General features: G+C 56.1%; 1 protein-coding gene across 7 annotated transcripts in view; it reads left to right on the top strand.

The window, feature by feature from the left end:
* The first annotated feature begins 4,648 nt into the window (after positions 1 to 4,648).
* Positions 4,649 to 16,234, top strand: part of SSBP3 (single stranded DNA binding protein 3) — a 51,097-nt gene continuing 39,511 nt past the window's right edge. For 4 of the 7 annotated variants that reach the window (XM_052666035.1, XM_052666037.1, XM_052666038.1 and 1 more), the window contains exons 1-4: positions 4,649 to 4,850; positions 4,980 to 5,052; positions 5,199 to 5,260; positions 5,373 to 5,457. In XM_052666035.1, the coding sequence (XP_052521995.1) occupies positions 4,795 to 4,850; positions 4,980 to 5,052; positions 5,199 to 5,260; positions 5,373 to 5,457 (276 nt within the window). In that variant the 5' untranslated portion in view covers positions 4,649 to 4,794. The remainder of the gene's footprint in view (positions 4,851 to 4,979; positions 5,053 to 5,198; positions 5,261 to 5,372; positions 5,458 to 16,234) is intronic. The other 3 variants (XM_052666036.1, XM_052666040.1, XM_052666042.1) reach the window with 2 other exon arrangements.

Below are 16,234 nucleotides of genomic sequence, written 5' to 3' on the forward strand. Positions count from 1 at the left end.
AATCCTGGCACTGTTGCTGCCAAACGAGGCTGCCAATGTTTCCCTGGGAAGACGGCTTTGCTCTGAAGGACCCTTCTGGATGGTTTTGCTTTTAATAGCGGGATGGAACCAGGCAGCATGGCTGTGGGATGGCCCGGCTGCGGGGCGAGCCTTCCATTTATCACCATCAGCCATGAAAACTGGGAGATTTGGACCATGCAGTGATGGCTCCAGGAAAAAGAATGGGATAGAGGGGCTGAGGGAAACCAGAGGCAGTGAGGTCGGCGTGCCGGGAGGTGCGAGGGCTTGCAGAAATCCAACCGCTTCTGCAGCTACCCAGCGTCAGGAAAATGAAGCTGAAGTGTGAAAAATGAAAGTGAAAAGATAGGAACCAACCCACGGCTATTTATTCTAAAAATACTGACCTAAATACTTAAGTGCACATATAAAAGTAGATGTCTTTTCTTATTCCCTTTATGGACTCCCCTGCTTTGGTTCTAGTTTTGCTCAGAAATCAGAGGGATGGGCTTCTCGGGGGCACCCACCCCATTCCCTCTCTGCTTTGCCATATGCCCCAAGCCCACCCAGGGCCCCGTATGGGGCGGGGATACCCGCAGGTGGCTGATAAGGGAGCAGGGAGTGATACGGCCCCAGGGTGAGGAGCAGTGCTGGGGTGACTCTACAGAGCTTATAAAGCCTCGTCTGCAGGGAGAAAAGGAGCTGCCGGGTCCCTTCCTCACGTCAGCCAGCAGATCTTCCCTGCCCTCTTTGCTTTTTTATATGGAAAACTAAATACACCATAAAGAGCTTAAAAATGAGCAGTTTGGGGCTGTGGCTCTGGCCTGGAGTTACCTGCCTGGGCGCTGGGTTGCGTAGGGAGGGGGTGCTTAATTGCAACACATTGCTGGAAGGGAAATGCACGCCTTCTGTGTGTGCTTGTCTGCACGGAGGGGAAGCTGCAGCCTCAGACCCCAGGAGCAGCGGGGGAGCCGGGGAGCCTGGGTCCTTCAGCGTGCCGAGCACAGGTATGGCAGGGAGGGAGTCAGTGCTGCTGGGGAGGGCTGCTGCATTTTGCATTCACAGCCCATCTATTTTGCAATAACCTCAGTGTGATGTTCCCACGTAGGCAAGCCTAAGCTAGCATAGATAATGAAATGGGTTAAAGGAGACAGGAGGAGGGAAAGAAGAGGAGCCAGCAAGTCGTAGTAAATCAGGGAGAGAACAGGGTTACTTGAACTCAAGGACTCAGCAGGATGAGTTTGGTTAATGCCGAGAGGCTCCATGTTCCCATCCCTATTGCCACCAGCAGCACGTCCAGCAAACAGCCCCCATCCTGGCTGCAGGGGGGCTTGCAGAGATGATGGAGGTTCTGGGAATCCCAAAACTGCTGCCAACCAGGCTGGGTATGCAGCAGGCTCTACTCAGTGGAGCAGCACAGGCTAACCCCAGCAGCTCATGGATGCTGGGGACCCGGACACTGAGGCTCCCCCACCTTTGGCACAGGTTTAGAGGCAGTCCAAACAAGCTAATTAAATTCTGCTCTGCTTAATCAGAGCCATTGAACAGCAGTCAGAAGAAATTAATCCCGTGTTTTATTAGATGCTGTTTGAAGTTGCATTTGGCACCTCATCCTCAGTTCTCATCTCCTTCTGGGGAAGGAAGAAGGACATCTGCAGGGAAGAGCGAGGGTGCAGCAGATGGCAGCGGGGATGATTCAGGGCCTTGAGGAAGGAGCTGCACCTCCAGCAGCACTCCTGGGGGGACGAGGCACCTCTCCCTGCATCCCACCGCCTCCCCCCACCACAAGGCCACAAAACAGGCAGGGCTCCCAAAAATACGTGTTCCTCCACATTGCACGCTAATGGCTCAGTGCCATCGGTCCCACTGCAATTAAAGCCCACGGAGCGTTAATATGCATCACGGTGAGGCCACTCTTCCCACAGCTACTCCCTCCCAAACCTGCCCGTCCTGCTGCGCATCCCTGCCCACAGCAGCCTGCCCACGGGGATCCCACCCAGCCTGGGCTCAGCCTGCGGCAGCACTCACACCTCACCCTTGCTGTGCCAGGGGCTGCTGCCTTTGGCCCCTTGGTTGCCCAGCAGCATTTTCTCCTGCCTTGGAGCAGAGCAGAGCGGGGCCCTTTCGGTGCCTGCCTGGCAGGTACTGCGGGATGCAGAGAGGGAGGCACCCAGCTCTGTGAGCCGTCACGCAGGAGAGCTTCAGGCAGGTGGTTATTGGTTTGAGTTTTTAATGAATTCTGGTGCCTTCACTGCCAGAAATCCAAGAAAAAAACCAGCAGAGAGAAACCTGAGCTGAGGACATTACCTCTCCAAGCCCTGGGAGCACTCAGGAGGCTCGCAACGTCCTCCCATGACTCGAGCAGTCTGTGCTGCTGGCCGCAGGTGTTGGGATTTCTGATTATAAAATTTCTTGTCCTAACCTGTGTTCAAACTTTGCAGAGCCATTTAATTGCCTTCTGCGGTGGTGAAGATATGAAATTAGCCTCTCTTCTGATCTTGAGCTAAGTTGGTCCAAAGCACTGTCTTATAATTTGCTCAAATCGTTTCACCATCGGGTGGTGGAAGACACAAGGCTGGGGCTGCAGGGAGCGGTGGAGTTCACACAGGATGGGAATTCCACCCTCACTGTCCTGCAGTCATGCTCCTGGGTTCGCTTGCATAGGAATGGCAATATTTAGACTTGGTGCCACTTGCAGGAAGCTTTCAATCAACTGCTCTTCATCTCCCCTAGCAACAGCTGAGAAACAGAGCTGGTCCGGGGGATGGGGGAGAAGCTGAGGCAGGGGCAGCACCGGGAAGACGCCTGTCCCCATCCATCCTCTGCTGTCCCCATGCTGGGGACCTCCTCCCTGACCTCCTCTCCAGGCTGGGTACCTGCAGACCGACCTTTGGGATGCATCAAAGGAGGGGCAGATCCCAACTCCTATTGAATTTCTCATCCCCAGTGACCTGAGGGGCAGGAGAAAGAAGGGAACTGGTTTTTGTCTGCTCGGTATCTCAGACGATCAATGAGTTAAAGGGAAATAAACTCTTGATGAGGAGTGAATGTAGAGCTTGATGTGCTGCAAAATGTGAGGAGCAGAGAAGCAGCTGCGGCCATTCCACTTTATCTGTGTGGGGCAGGGAAGGGACGATGGTGCGGGCACAGAAAGGCCCTTTATTTCATTTGTTCCTGGCCAAGAGCACAGCGCAGATCACCCTGGGGACACCAGCATTTTCCTCCTCCGTGCAAAATGTGCTGAATACGAGGGTATTATTTTTAACGGGGATATTTAGCTCCTCTTTACCCTCGTGTAGGCGGTTTGCCCTCCACGGCCTCAATCCCAGGAGAGGCTCCCGTCACCGCCCAGCCCATAAGAACAGCAGAGGAGCAGCGGGCTGCGAAGGCTCTGGAGGCACGAGGTCTGTGCCTCGCCGTGACCCGATGCTCAGCCCGGCCTTGCCGCAGGAGCGCGCGGCACAAAGCCAGGCTCCGCTCGCTCCTTCCACGCAGGATCCGACGACTCGCAGCCTGACACTTCCCGATCTGCGCTGCGGTCAGCTCTTTCCAAGCGAGCCGGGCCCTGCCCGCACAGCTCCGGATGGCCACGAGTGTTCCCACGGTAGCAGCTCTGCCTGGCGCTGCCGTTCCTCCTGCAGCCCACAGCTCCCACAGACGGCCCCGCTCCGGCCGCGCAGCTGCAGGACCAGGCTCAGCGCCCGCGTCTAAACCGTTAGCGTTTCAGTACTCGGCAGCCCTCCGTCCCCACTGTTTTTTTGCCGGTTCCTTTGGCAAAGCGCAGCGGTGGCAGAGGTGAGGCCGGGGTGGGAAGAGCTTTGTGAAGCCCTGTTTTTTTGCGCCGCTCCAACATCTGTTCCCGTGGAAACTGCAGCCGGAGGCGGTGCGGGAGCGGGGCTCGGTGCGGGGCCGCGCAGGGCAGTGATCACACAGCGCAGCGCTCAGCGCCGGGCCGAGGAGCTCCGCAGGGCTCCAGGTGGGACAAGGCGGGGAGCGCAGCTCAGGCCACGAGTCCCCGCAGCACCCCGCTTAGGGGCCCGCTCCCTTATTTTTTTGGGGGGGCTTCATTGTGTCACTGCACGCTGCTAGATCAGAAAGTTTTCGGGGGGTGACCCCTGGGGACCCCCGACTTAATGCCGCGGTAACCCCGAGCGCTCACACGGTACTGGGGCGCACCTCCAGCGTGCGATGCCGGCGGCTCCCCCGAGGAGCCCCGCACCGGGTTCCACGCTCCCCGAGGCGGGGGGGTCCCGCCCGAGCACCGCGTCCTGAGGCAGCGCCCGCCCGCTGCGCCCCCCCGCGCAGCCCGGCGGGCGGTTTCAAGGCCCCCCTTCCGCTCTCCCCGCGGCGCTGCCCAATCGGAGCGCTCAGCGCGCGGCCGCTCGGCACCTTAAAGGCGCAGTGCTCCCCTCCGCCCGGCCGTGCTTGCCCGCCCGCAGCGCGGCGCTAGGACCGCGCGGCGCCGCGCTCTCCCCTCCTCCCTCTCCACCGCGGGAGGCCGCCCGCCCGCCGCTCGCGGAGGGGGCGTGTCCACTCGAGATCCCGCCCCCGCCTCTCAGCGATTGGCGGGACCGCCCATCAATCAGCAGGGGGCGGTGCCCGGCGCGGCCACGTTCGGGTGCGCGGCGCGGCGAGCGGCGGCAGGCGGGCGGGCGCGGCAAGCAGCGGCGGCGGCGGCGACAGCGGGGCCATGGGGGCGCGGTGGGGGCCGGCGCTCTGACAGCCCCCGGTGCGCGGCGAAGCGGAGCGGGCAGAGCGGCTCGGGCGGGCGGGCCCCCACCCAGCTCGGCGCGGAACATGTTCGCCAAGGGGAAAGGCTCGGCCGTGCCCTCGGACGGGCAGGCGCGGGAGAAGTAAGCGGGGAGGAGGAGAGAGGGAGGGAGTGGGGGGGGGTGCGGTGCGGGAGGAGCCCGGCTGCGGGCTTTGTGCGGGGCGGGGGCCTCCCCGCCGCCCCCCCGCCGACCGCCGCCGGGCTCTTGCAGGCTGGCCCTGTACGTCTACGAGTACCTGCTGCACGTCGGCGCCCAGAAGTCGGCGCAGACCTTCCTGTCCGAGGTGAGCCCCCCCGCCGCCCTTTGTGCTCCGCCGCCGCCTCCCGGCCTCCATCTTGTGCGGGGCGGGCGAGCGGCGGCGGCCGGCGGGGTCCCCCCCGCTCGTCGGGGCCCCGCAGCCCACTGGCGGCACCTTCCTTTCTCCCGCAGATCCGGTGGGAGAAGAACATCACGCTGGGAGAGCCCCCCGGCTTCCTGCACTCCTGGTGGTGGTGAGTGAGGGGCGCGGGGGGGTCGCGGTGAGTCAGCAGCCCCGGGGCTGCGCCGGGCGCTGCGGGGGCACCCGGTGACCGGGGCTCCCTCCCCTGTGTTTGTGCCACGCAGCGTGTTCTGGGACCTGTACTGCGCAGCCCCTGAGCGGCGAGACACTTGCGAGCATTCGAGCGAAGCGAAAGCCTTCCATGACTATGTGAGTAACAACAAGTTTCTGCTCCTCGCGGTAATGACGGAGTTGGGGCGCTCGGGCTCCTCGGCGCGCCGGCAGCAGCGTGCTTGCAAACAGCGGCGCTGCGATTTTGGCCGAACGGCGTTTCATAACGTTGCAATTATGCAAATGAGCCCAGGCGCTTTATCTTCAGCACTTGGAGGCGTCGGGACCGCCGGTGGGACCCGGCGCTGGGCAACAAAGCGTTGGCCGCGAGCGCGGTGGTGGAGGTCGGTGGCTGCGGGCCTGGTGCTGAGGTTGTCTTGTTGGTAAATGCCATGGAGGCGGCTGGGGATGGAGGGAAGGTTCCCCAGAACGTCATCCCAAAGCCTCGTGGTTTGTGGGGCTGCTTTGGCTGGCTGGGAACGCTCCTTGAATTCAGCGGCGTGGAGGAACTCATGAGCTGGAGGTGATGGTGTGGACCTCATCCCTCTGTGCCTGCTTGTGCCTCTGGGCTTTTTGTCTTCATGAAAAACGTGGCTCCTCCAACTGTTTTGCTCCAGCTGTGAGTTGCTGGACCCGCTCGCTTGCTTGGAGCGAACCTAGAGGTGCTGCATACAACCTGCTGGACTCCGCCACCATCCTGTGTGTGCAGGTCCTTAGTTGGTTGGTGGCAGCCATCACGGACCGTCCTGTGTGTGCAGGACCTCGTGTAATTGTCCTCAGCAGAGGTGTTGGTGGAACCCAGCAGAGGCTTTTCTTCAGGTGTGTTTCCCAAAAGCACCAGCTCCTTGAATTCAGCAGCATGGAGGAACTCATGAGCTGGAGGTGATGGTGTGGACCTCATCCCACCATGCCTGATGGTGTTTGGGCCCTCTGGGCTTTTTGTCCTCCTGAAAAATGTGGCTCCTCATGGCCCAGGGCTTGTTGGTGCTGGCTGCAGGTGGGCTGCCTGCTCTGTCCTGCTGAAGTCACCCAGATCTGCAGCACTGATCTGCAGCGGGAGGAATTTGAATCAAAGGATTAGTCACCTGGCTGTGGGCTTGGAGCAGAGTCAAGCGAGTTTAAATTGTGTAGCAGGAGCTGTTTTTGTCTGCTCATGGGAGCCTATGGTATGGAAACCATTTTTCCTCCCTTCCCCAGCCTCTCGCTGCCTCGACATGCCTGGGTTGAGCTGCTGGGAGATGTGTGAGGTTGGGCTGGGAGCAGCATGGGGACCTTGTCTGCAGTTCCTGCTTGGGGAGCAGAGCCCAGATCTGCATTGCTGGCAGTCCCATGTCTTTCTCTCGATGGATGTAACATGGAGCTGAACCCACGTGGGGGTGGGCAGCTCAGTTGTTCCCTGGAGAAGCCAATCCAGGTCTGTGCTGGTTGTCCATCTGTCTTGTGGCCACCGTTCCGCTCCCGGTTGTGCTGTGCTGCTTCCTGCATAGCTGCTTTTTATTTACTGGGTCGGATTAAAATGTTGAACTCCTGAACCGCGGGTGAGAGAGGGCTGACAACCTGGAGTTTGTCAGCACATCCATCAGTGCTGGGCTCTGCGACTTGGCAGCGCCTGCTGCCCCTCCTCTCGTCGTTTGGGCCAAATCCCATCTTTTTTGGAGTCTGGTTAGGATGGAGAAAGGCAGAGGTGGATCTTTAGGTAGTAAAGCCTTTGCTAAAGATGACATTAGCAGCCAAGGCATAGTAGTGCTACGTTGACAGCAACCTCCTAATAATGTCTGAGGATTTAGTGTATTTAGAGAAACTAATCTTTTTTAGCTTGGTAATAATTCTAACAATAGGCATGAGTGCATTAAATGATTCGCATAAACTTCTTTAATGCATGTAGCTTTAAGCTTACAGTAAATAGACACAATCCTGATTGTTTTAATTCTCAGTGTAATGCAGTTTTGTAACAGTGCACCCCCGAGTGCTTTACCTTTTGGGTCTGACTGCAGAGAGGCGTAGGATTTTCGGTGCTCTCTTGGCTTTGCCACACCGCTTTGGTGTCCCCGGGTCTGTTTGGCCTTCAGGTGCGTGCGTTTGGCTTGGGATGCTCGTGCTCTCCCTGCGTGGAGCACCGAGTGTACTTTGCAGGGCAGGGACCTGCCCGGCTCAAACTTAAATATTGACCAAAGCCAGGAACCAGGTGATAACTGGTGCTTGTGAATGGTGCCTTGTTTCTTGGGGCCGGCACGTGGCTGTGGTCCTGCAGCACTGGGCTGAGCCCTGGCGTGTCCCGTGTTGGACGATGCTCTGGGTGGGGAGCGCATCACCAACAGCCCAAACTCCAAACCTCACGGCGTATCAGCAACGTGCAACAGCTCAGAGCGATGCTGGGCCTCCTGCGAGCCCCGGGCTGGGTGGACCAGTGAGTAATTTCATCTGTTGGTTGTGGTTAAAAATATCCCAATATAGGCTTTGCCCCAGATTCGTAGAGCATCGTGTTGAAACCTGGCCAATCGCAGAACTGGCTGTGCAGCGGTCGCCCGGGTCTGCGCCAAACGCCGTGTTTGTTTACCACAAGGCAGCGGGTTTTGCCATTGCCACCCGAGGCACAAAGCAGGGAGATGCTGCGGGGTCTGGGGAGTGCCGGCACTGGGAGACGCTGGCTGCAGAACTGCACACTTGGGAGCAGGGCGGTGTGCTTCATTAGCAGAGTGTTAACTCTGGGATTTGCATGCTGTGTAATTTCCATTTCATTTCCCAGCGTAACTGTATGGGAACTGTTAGGAGCAGCAGGATAATTTATCAATTTCCCCTTCCAATCTTTATTTATTTATTCATTGGCACCTCTCTTGCAGAGGGTGCTCTGTGAGCGCCATGGGCTCTCGCCATGGTGAAGCAGCACTTTTTTCCCGGCTTTCCCCGTGGTTCCTCTCCTAGGGCAGGGCAGCAGGCTGCTGGGAGGAGTGGGCTGTGGGTCTGTGTGTTGGGGAGGAGCACCGTGTTTTTCCCTTTTTGTCTCAGCACGTGTGCAGATCTGACTGTTAACGCAGATAACGCGCCGTGCCGCTCGCGGTTTCATTAGTCAGCCTCTTCCACCACCTGTATCAGAGTTATTCAGAAGTTAACTGCGGTGCTCTGGTTACCTACAGCAGCACGGTGCTGATCCCCGGCCGCCATCCAAGACTTGACCTGTTCTACAGGCATTGCCTGACCCATGGCAATTGATTTGGGTGGGTTTTGATTTTTGCTTTATTCCTATTCCCATCCAACTGAGCAGGCTGCTGGCTCAATCCTCCGGCCCTCTGAGATGCTGTGGGCAGGGGGCAGCCCCGCTCTGCCTCCCCGCTCTGCCTCCCCGCTTCCCGTTTGGCTGATTCTGTGTATTGCAGCACATGCAGTGCCCGCTCCCTGCGTGCCTCCCATGGCCAGCCAGCTACAAAGGGAGCGTGCAGCATGACAGGGGATTTCAGCCACCGCGTTATCTCGGAATTGGCCGATTGATGGTTGCAGTTCAGCGTTTCAACATTGTGAAAGCCAATACAATTTGAGTTAGCGGTGATGACTGCCAGTTTAAATACCGCAGTGAATTTCTGTCAAAGAGCTAATACATAGAAAGGGGAATTGCAGAAAACTTGATCACCAGAACCACTTCAGTCGATTTTGGCCTCCAGCTACAGAAAATGAACTTAAATCTAGTTGACTGTTGCTACATACTTTTTGTGGCATTGCTCTGCCTGTGCGGCCAGCCTGAGTGCAACTTGCAGGAGAGGAGGATCAGAGTGGTGCTCAGCTGCCAGAGACTTCATCCTTCCTCTCCTCTGCTATACCCAGCTCCCTCCTGGAAAAAGAATCCATACTCATATTCAAAATTATGTCTTTGCTTTGGAAGATTTACGTTGCAGCCGCTTCAGCTTGCTTTTAAGCATGCAACATGGTCGTTAGAGCAGATCATTGATTTATTTTATTTTTTTAACCTCAGGAAACCGATGTAGTTCTTTCTCTCTAACTCCTCCTGTCTGGAAGGATGCTGTGCTGCAGCTGGGGAAGGTGGTGTTGGTTGCAGAGAAGATGGGGAGCATGGTATCTGTGTCTGGCTGGGGACACCCAGGTCTCCTTTTACCCAGTATGTGAAACCTTTCCCATTGGATTCAGATCTCAGTGAAGTTGCTGAAGCCAGAGCAATGTAGCAGCTGGTGTGGTGTAAGCCACGGTGGGATGATAACTGGGGAATCTGGAAGGATGTTGGTCTGCCAGCAGCACGGTGGGCTTTGAATCCCAAACCCAGTTTCCTGTGGAAGATGCCTTCCAGCTGTTCTTTGGGGGTGGCATGCAGGAAGGTGTGCTCAGGCATCCTCGGGCTGTGGGGCAGTTCCTTTTTGTGTCCCCTGCTGGCTGCTCCCATGAATGTGTGTGGTTGGTGCAGGTGGGCACCTGGTGGGTGAGATCTGTGCCAGGTTCAAGCGTGGTTGTCAACTCTCCCAAACCAGGCTGTCCTGTTATTTCACCAAAGGACCACCGAAGGTTGGTGCTCTGAGCATCTGTGGCTTGGTGGCTGCGTGGGTTTGGGTGTGGGATGCTGTGGTGCTGGTGTTGATCACTGACCGCCTCGTGGAGGTGATCCCCAGCTGTGTATGCATGGTGTTAGTCTGCAGGTATCTTGGCACGTGGTGCAGGTGGTGATCTCCAGGTATCTCTGCGGTGTGTTCTTTGGAGCCGGTTTGCTAAAATGTATTGTGTGGGAGGGCTGGTGCTGTTGGGCCAGGCTCAGCAGGGTGTGGGATGTGGGCTGAGGACAGCGCTGTGCAGTCCCTGCCAGCCCCACGGGCGTCACTGGAGCCATGAGCAGTGACTGCATGGCTCCAGCCCCTTTCTGCACAGCTGGGCTGCATCCAGACCCGCTCTGCAGGGGCAGGGATCCCCATAGGTAACCAGAGAGAGGAGTTTCCTCCTGGAGTGGCAGGCTGCCAGGAACAGCTGCAGAACTCCAAATCGTTTAAAAAAAAAAAGAAAAAAGTGTGTGATGGGGGAACAGAGAAATTCCCTTTTCCTGCAGTGTGCTGGGCTCAGCCTCCCATCCTTCTCTGGGGACAGGTACTGGATCACTCGTGCTGCGTGCAAGCGCTGGTGCCCCTCACAGTGGTGCCTTTCCTGGAGCTCTGCAAAGCTGGAGTTTTATTTTCTAAGCAATACCCGATGTTGGTGCAGGACGACCTCCACTTTTGCACTTCTTGCTGCAGAGGGTGACGGAAACATGCCGTCTCGGAGCAATACCTTCCTGTAGTTGCTATTGATGGAAAAGCCAAGTGTGCTAAACTTGAGGTCAGAGCACTGAGCTTATGTCTTAGTCTTTGACTGGGGAGCCTAAATATTTATCCTGTTCTGTCCCTAATGAAAACAAATTGTCAACAGTTGTTCAGTAACTGACTAAATTAAAATCTGTAATTAGTCAATTAGATTAAAGAGTTGGCACAACCTGATTGTATCATGCTGGTTAGGTTATTAAGAGAAAGGGTGTGATTTTTAATTACTGCATGCTAATTTTGACAGTTTCAAATGGAAACAGACGTTTCCCCCCCTCCGCTCAGAGTGCCTCTGTAAAAGTAAGGCACTGGAATGTATTTTATGTCAACAAATGGTGTGAAGATGCAAAGTTTCTCTGGCTTGAATTCACCAGGGATTTCCACTGAGAAGTGGGGGTGGCTGGGAGGAGAGGAAGCCGCCCAAGACACGGCGTGGCTGTTTAATTCTGCCTGACAATGGGAGGCTGGGTGGGTTTGGATGCTTCTCGTGCATCCTGGGGGGGGCACAGGCACGGGAGTCTCATGTATTTGTGGGGCAGTGCTCGTGCTGCTCGGCATCACAGCCGGAGCCAACCTGGAGCAGAGAGATGGGTAGCAGCGAGATGCAGCTGAGTGGGTTTTGTGTGTGTGCTCTTCCTTCATTGTTTTGTTTTTAACCTCTATGGCGCTGCGAGAGGGGCTGGCTCCGGTGGAGACGAAGCCCATGAGGAGGAGGAAGGCCATGTAGAGCTGGCGGAGCGGCCGCGTGCGATCCCATTGTCTGCCCGGAGCTGCGGCCACGTGCGAGGGGACCCGCGCACCACGGCCCCCAGCTCCGCACCGCCCTCTCTGCGGCGGGGGGGCCGCGGCCCCCGGCAGATTTGTGGCTCTGGGTAAACACGAGGCTTGTAAACCTTCCCCTCGCTTCCTTCCTGGGGTCCTCACACAGAAACAAAGGGAGCGAGGGCGAGGGTGTGCAAGGCACCTCGGTTCTTCAGAGCGTGTGGGGAAGGGGCAGAGCCCCCCCCATGGCTGCCACAGGGAGGTGCGTGAGGTCGGTACAGCGTGTATTGGGTACGAGTGAGGCTTTCCTGTTCCCCTGATCATTTCCTTCCTCACCTTGGAAACTTGGATTTTCTCCTACCTTTTGTTCCATATTTTCTCTTTTAAAGCAGCCCCTGGCTCTATTGGAAACAGCTGCCACGCCGGTTCTGGGAGCTGGGGCTCTTTCTCCTCCTTAATACCATTCACTGTTCTCCTGGCTGCCCTGCCAAATTAAATGGCAACTGGTTGCACAAAATCCTTGCTTATGCAGGCGCAGGTGATGCCTGCTTTGGGGTACCCCCATCCAGCTGCAGCTCCAGTGCTGCGGCCACTGGTAGGGATGGTAAAGCTGTGCTCTTCCAGCAGCATCATGTGGTCACCTCGATAGGGGCAGATCCCCAGCATGGCAGTGTTGGGCTGTGCCCAGCCCTGCTGTGGACCCTTCCCCTGCTGCTGAGATGGTGAAGGCCATGGCATGGCTTGGTGTATGTAACGTGCTGTCTTCTTGCTGGGGAGGGAGACTGCTGTCAGTGGAAGACGTGGTGCCTGTAGGGAGTCTGGCTGCTGAAAAAATGTATATAAATATAAAAATATCCCGCCTGTGCGCCCCGAGGAGACGGCAGTAATTGGGTTTTGTGTTTCCAGGCCACGGGAAGGGTTGGTGCATCCACTCCTGAGCGGTCTCTTGGGGCAATGCTGGGGGGCTCCTGTTGTGGGGCAGGGCTGGTTCTGGTGCTGAGCAGCCTCTCAGAGTGGCTTCTACAGCCCAGCTGGGGGACATGGGGCTCCATTGGAGTGGTGGGCTCTGCCGGGCGGAAATGGCTCCTTCCTCTACAGAGCAGCCCTGGGCTGGCTGAGGGGGGAGAAAACAGCTCTTGAACAAGTAAACAAATACCTCACCGTGGGCTCGATGGGGTGGTGTTTTTTTTCTCCTCCTTTCAAAACTCCTTCTGCTTGTGGCCGCAAGCACCGGGGCTGTTTGCTGAAGGGGTTGATGCCAGGAGATGAGTTCAAAGCTACAGCTGTGCTGTTGGGCGGGGAGGGGGGGGGGGAGGGAATTTCCAAAACACGGGCAGGCTCTTGGCTGCTTCCTGCGCATGGTGGGGCTGAGCCTGTGCCATCAGGGCTGGGGGATGGCTGTGGGGCACTGAGGAGTTGCCTTGGGCCTCTTGTGGGAGCTGCCCTTCAGCTCTATGTGCTTACGCTTTTATTATTATGGAGGAGGACTGCCCAGTCTTCCTGATGTCAAAATTAAGCAAAATATATATAAATCAAGGTATTTAATGCACATCTGTGCGTACATGGGGCCTGCTGTCAGGGCCCGGCTGCATGGGGTGGCCCAGCAGCGAGGCCTGGGGTTCCAGCATGGGCCCAAGCTGCAAGCTGCTCCGTGCCCCTGCTTAATGAAAAATGGCTGTGGCAGGGCAGATGGCTGTAACAGCTCTTTTCTACCCCCACACAGACCTGTGGGGCCCCCTGGCTTGGGCGAAGCATCTCTATTCCAATGCTAAAGGTGTGCTGGAGTGAGCGCACAGCTTCTGATAGTGCTTTTATTTTCCTTCCCCCTCTGCCTTTCTGCTCTTTCTGCCTCTGACAAGTGCAGTCACAACACCAATCTGGGTGTTTTGACTTGGTTTCTGTGCCGTCAGCAGGGTAACAACGACACAGCTCTGTATGTGGGGCCTTAGTTGGGACCCTTCTCATCCCCCTGCAGATGCAATTAAACCTATAGGTTCATCAGCCTCTGTGCAGCCCGTGTGATGATGTGGGGGCAGGGCCAGGAGCCCCCCAGCACACTGTGCGTGTTCTCCCCGTGCCCATCTATCCATCTGGGTCTGAGCCTGCCAGAGCTACTGCCCCACAGTGCTGTGTGAGGCAGTGCCACCGCAGCCTGTGGTGTCAAGATAAGTCCAAAGGAAGGCCTCTAGCTGTGTCTTAAGCTAACATTTTCTAATTTTTTTTTTTCTAATGTTTCTGCATAAACCCTTAAACATTTGATCTCGAACGTCTCTCCTCCCAGGGTGCAGCAGCTTTCTGTAATGAAAATGAGCTCTTGTTGCCCGGCCTGGCTGCCTCGCATAGCTTCTGGGTGGTTGGGCTTTTTGTGTCCCTTTTTTCCAGATCTTGAATAACCTGACCAGGCTGAGCTCATGCCACTGATCAGTTTTTTTTTTTTTTTTTTTTTTATATAAGCAAGGTTCCAAAGCAAAGGATGCACTGCAGTGGCTCTGGCATACAGGTGTGCCCCACAGCGAGGTGTGTATCCTCTGGCCATGCCAGGGGTGTGATGCTGGTGCTCATTTCTCAGAAGAAAGCAAATCCCTCGTGCCTGGAGGGGTTGATCCTGCACCCCAGAAGAGTGAGAGTTCCTCGTGCTTGGGCTAGTTTGGTCTTTTACCATTGCGTCTCTGACCCTGTGGGCAGCCCTGGGAATCAACTGCCTGCCTGTAGTTGGGTTTTGCAGCTGGGGAGGTTTGAGATGTTCTTTGATGTTAGAAAAAAGCTGTGTGTGCAGGGGAAGGGGCAGGGTACTTCCTCATGGGCTCCTGCTTGTGTTGGGGCTGGCTGGTCAGGCAGCAGCGCAGTGCTGTGCTCACTCCATCTCTTTTCATGAGCTTCTCTCTTTGTCCAGTGGTGTTTCTGGATGTTTTAGCCCTGCTCCAGACCAAGAGCAGAGGTTTGTCCTCCTAGTGCTGCTGGGCTGCTTGCCACTGATGCTGCTCAAGTTCTCTGTAGCAGCCCTTGTTGCATTTTACTCCTGTGGTCAGTGGTTCCTGTGCACTTGGGAGAGGAAAGAGGCAGTTCTGGAAGCATGTGAGCTCCTTCCTGAGGAACAAAGCCTGATGCTGCATGCTGTCTGTTTTGGGGTCATCATGGTGCTTTGCTGCTGGGGACTCTCTTCCACCTATGGGTACAGCAGACTGCAAGGCATGAACTTGAAGGCATGTTTGGTGTCACTGGGGCCAACCTGAACAGGGGGCTGTGCTTCCCGGCGCTTGGTCACCTCAGGGTGGCTTTCAGCAGATGTGTATTTGCTGGAGGTAGGAGCTTCAAGGAAACAAATGACAGTCCACACTGCACACGGGTATCTTTAGTCTGGTTCAAAGGCAGTTTTCCATGAAAAAACAATTGCTGTTTTGTTCCGTGCTGGCTGTGCTGCTGATGCCCAGGTGTTTTAGTCCTTTGCTCCACTCGTCTCGGAGAGTAGGACCAGGCTGGGGCTCCTGGGCTTCTTTTCATCATTTAAAAACACATTTGCATGGTTGTCCCGGAGCCCTTCTGGGTGTCATGGCATGTCCTGACAGCTTGTCTGTCCTTACCTGCAGTCATCAAGGAGTTTTCAACATGACTTATATAAAGCCTTTGTACTTGGATTGCTCCACCGTGCTGCACAATGGGTTCTTTGTCATCGTGCCAGCTAATTAATTTTAACTTTCACTGTTGCTTCAGCGTGGTACGCTGTCCTCCTGGTCCATCTGAAGCATTCCCTGCCACCATAACTGTTTTCCAGCTCTTGGAGCAGTTTGACTTGTTGCTGTAAGCGAGAGAAGCCAGCTGGCCCCACTGGTGCTCATCTTCTGGGGAAGGAGCTGCCCTCGCACGTGCATCGATTGGGGGTCAGGGGGAGGGGGTGAAGAAAGCCATTAGGAGGCTGTGCTGAAAGTAACTTTTCTCCAGTGGCTTATTTCTCCTGGCTGGCAGCTGAAGGTCCCCATGGATAACATCCTCTGATGAAAATAACAGGCTGTTGCTCCCTGGCTGGTGATTGGCATTGTGCTCATCTTGCTGGGAGGGGGCTGTATGTGCAGGTTGCATCTCCAGGACAAAAGCCCTGCTGCATCGCTCTACCAGGGAGCTTGTGCTGGGGAATGTGGGTGCAATTGGGTTTAACGATGATTAATTCTGGAGGATTTGGATGTGTCTGTTTGCATGCTGGAAAGCAGGTGTTTTCCTCTTGCCTTGTACATCCTGTGCATAAACATCTGTTCCTGCTGTGCTGACACCAAGCTGGGTGCTGTGGCATTGGGGCAGCTTTTCTGTAGCCCCAGGTCTTCGCTTGGCCGCATGGGATGGGGTGGGGACACGTATACATCTTCTTGGTGATGCTATCATGTGCCCAGAGAAGAACCAGGAGGATCAGGGCACCGGCTTGTGGGTCGTGCCTGGACAGTGGCACAGGGTGGGTGCGTGCAGGCAACCTGGGGTATTGTTTTCCTTCCATGCAGAGAGGAGGGATCGAGGTCCTTGCATGCATAAACATGAACTTAATTTGAACTGATGGGTTTTGTCTGCACATCACCCAGCTCTGCTGCAGCGGAGGGGAGCTCCCCTCGGTTCAGGGTGGGAACGGTGGCGGGTCAAGGAATATGAAATTGATGCCTTTGTGTTTAATCTGGTTATAAGGACAGCTATTAGAGATAATGAATTTTGCCTGTCCCCATCGTTGTAATACAAGAACCTAGATGTCTTTCAACACAGAGAAGGTCACTCCTCTTTATTTCTGGTTGTAAATTTTGTCGGTTACAGATGTTTGGTGTTGATAGACGCAGCTAAGGAAGCTCCTGCAA

The sequence above is a fragment of the Tympanuchus pallidicinctus genome, unplaced genomic scaffold, assembly GCF_026119805.1.
Source record: "Tympanuchus pallidicinctus isolate F22 unplaced genomic scaffold, pur_lepc_1.0 scaffold7, whole genome shotgun sequence".
NCBI classification, from domain to species: Eukaryota; Metazoa; Chordata; class Aves; order Galliformes; family Phasianidae; genus Tympanuchus; species Tympanuchus pallidicinctus.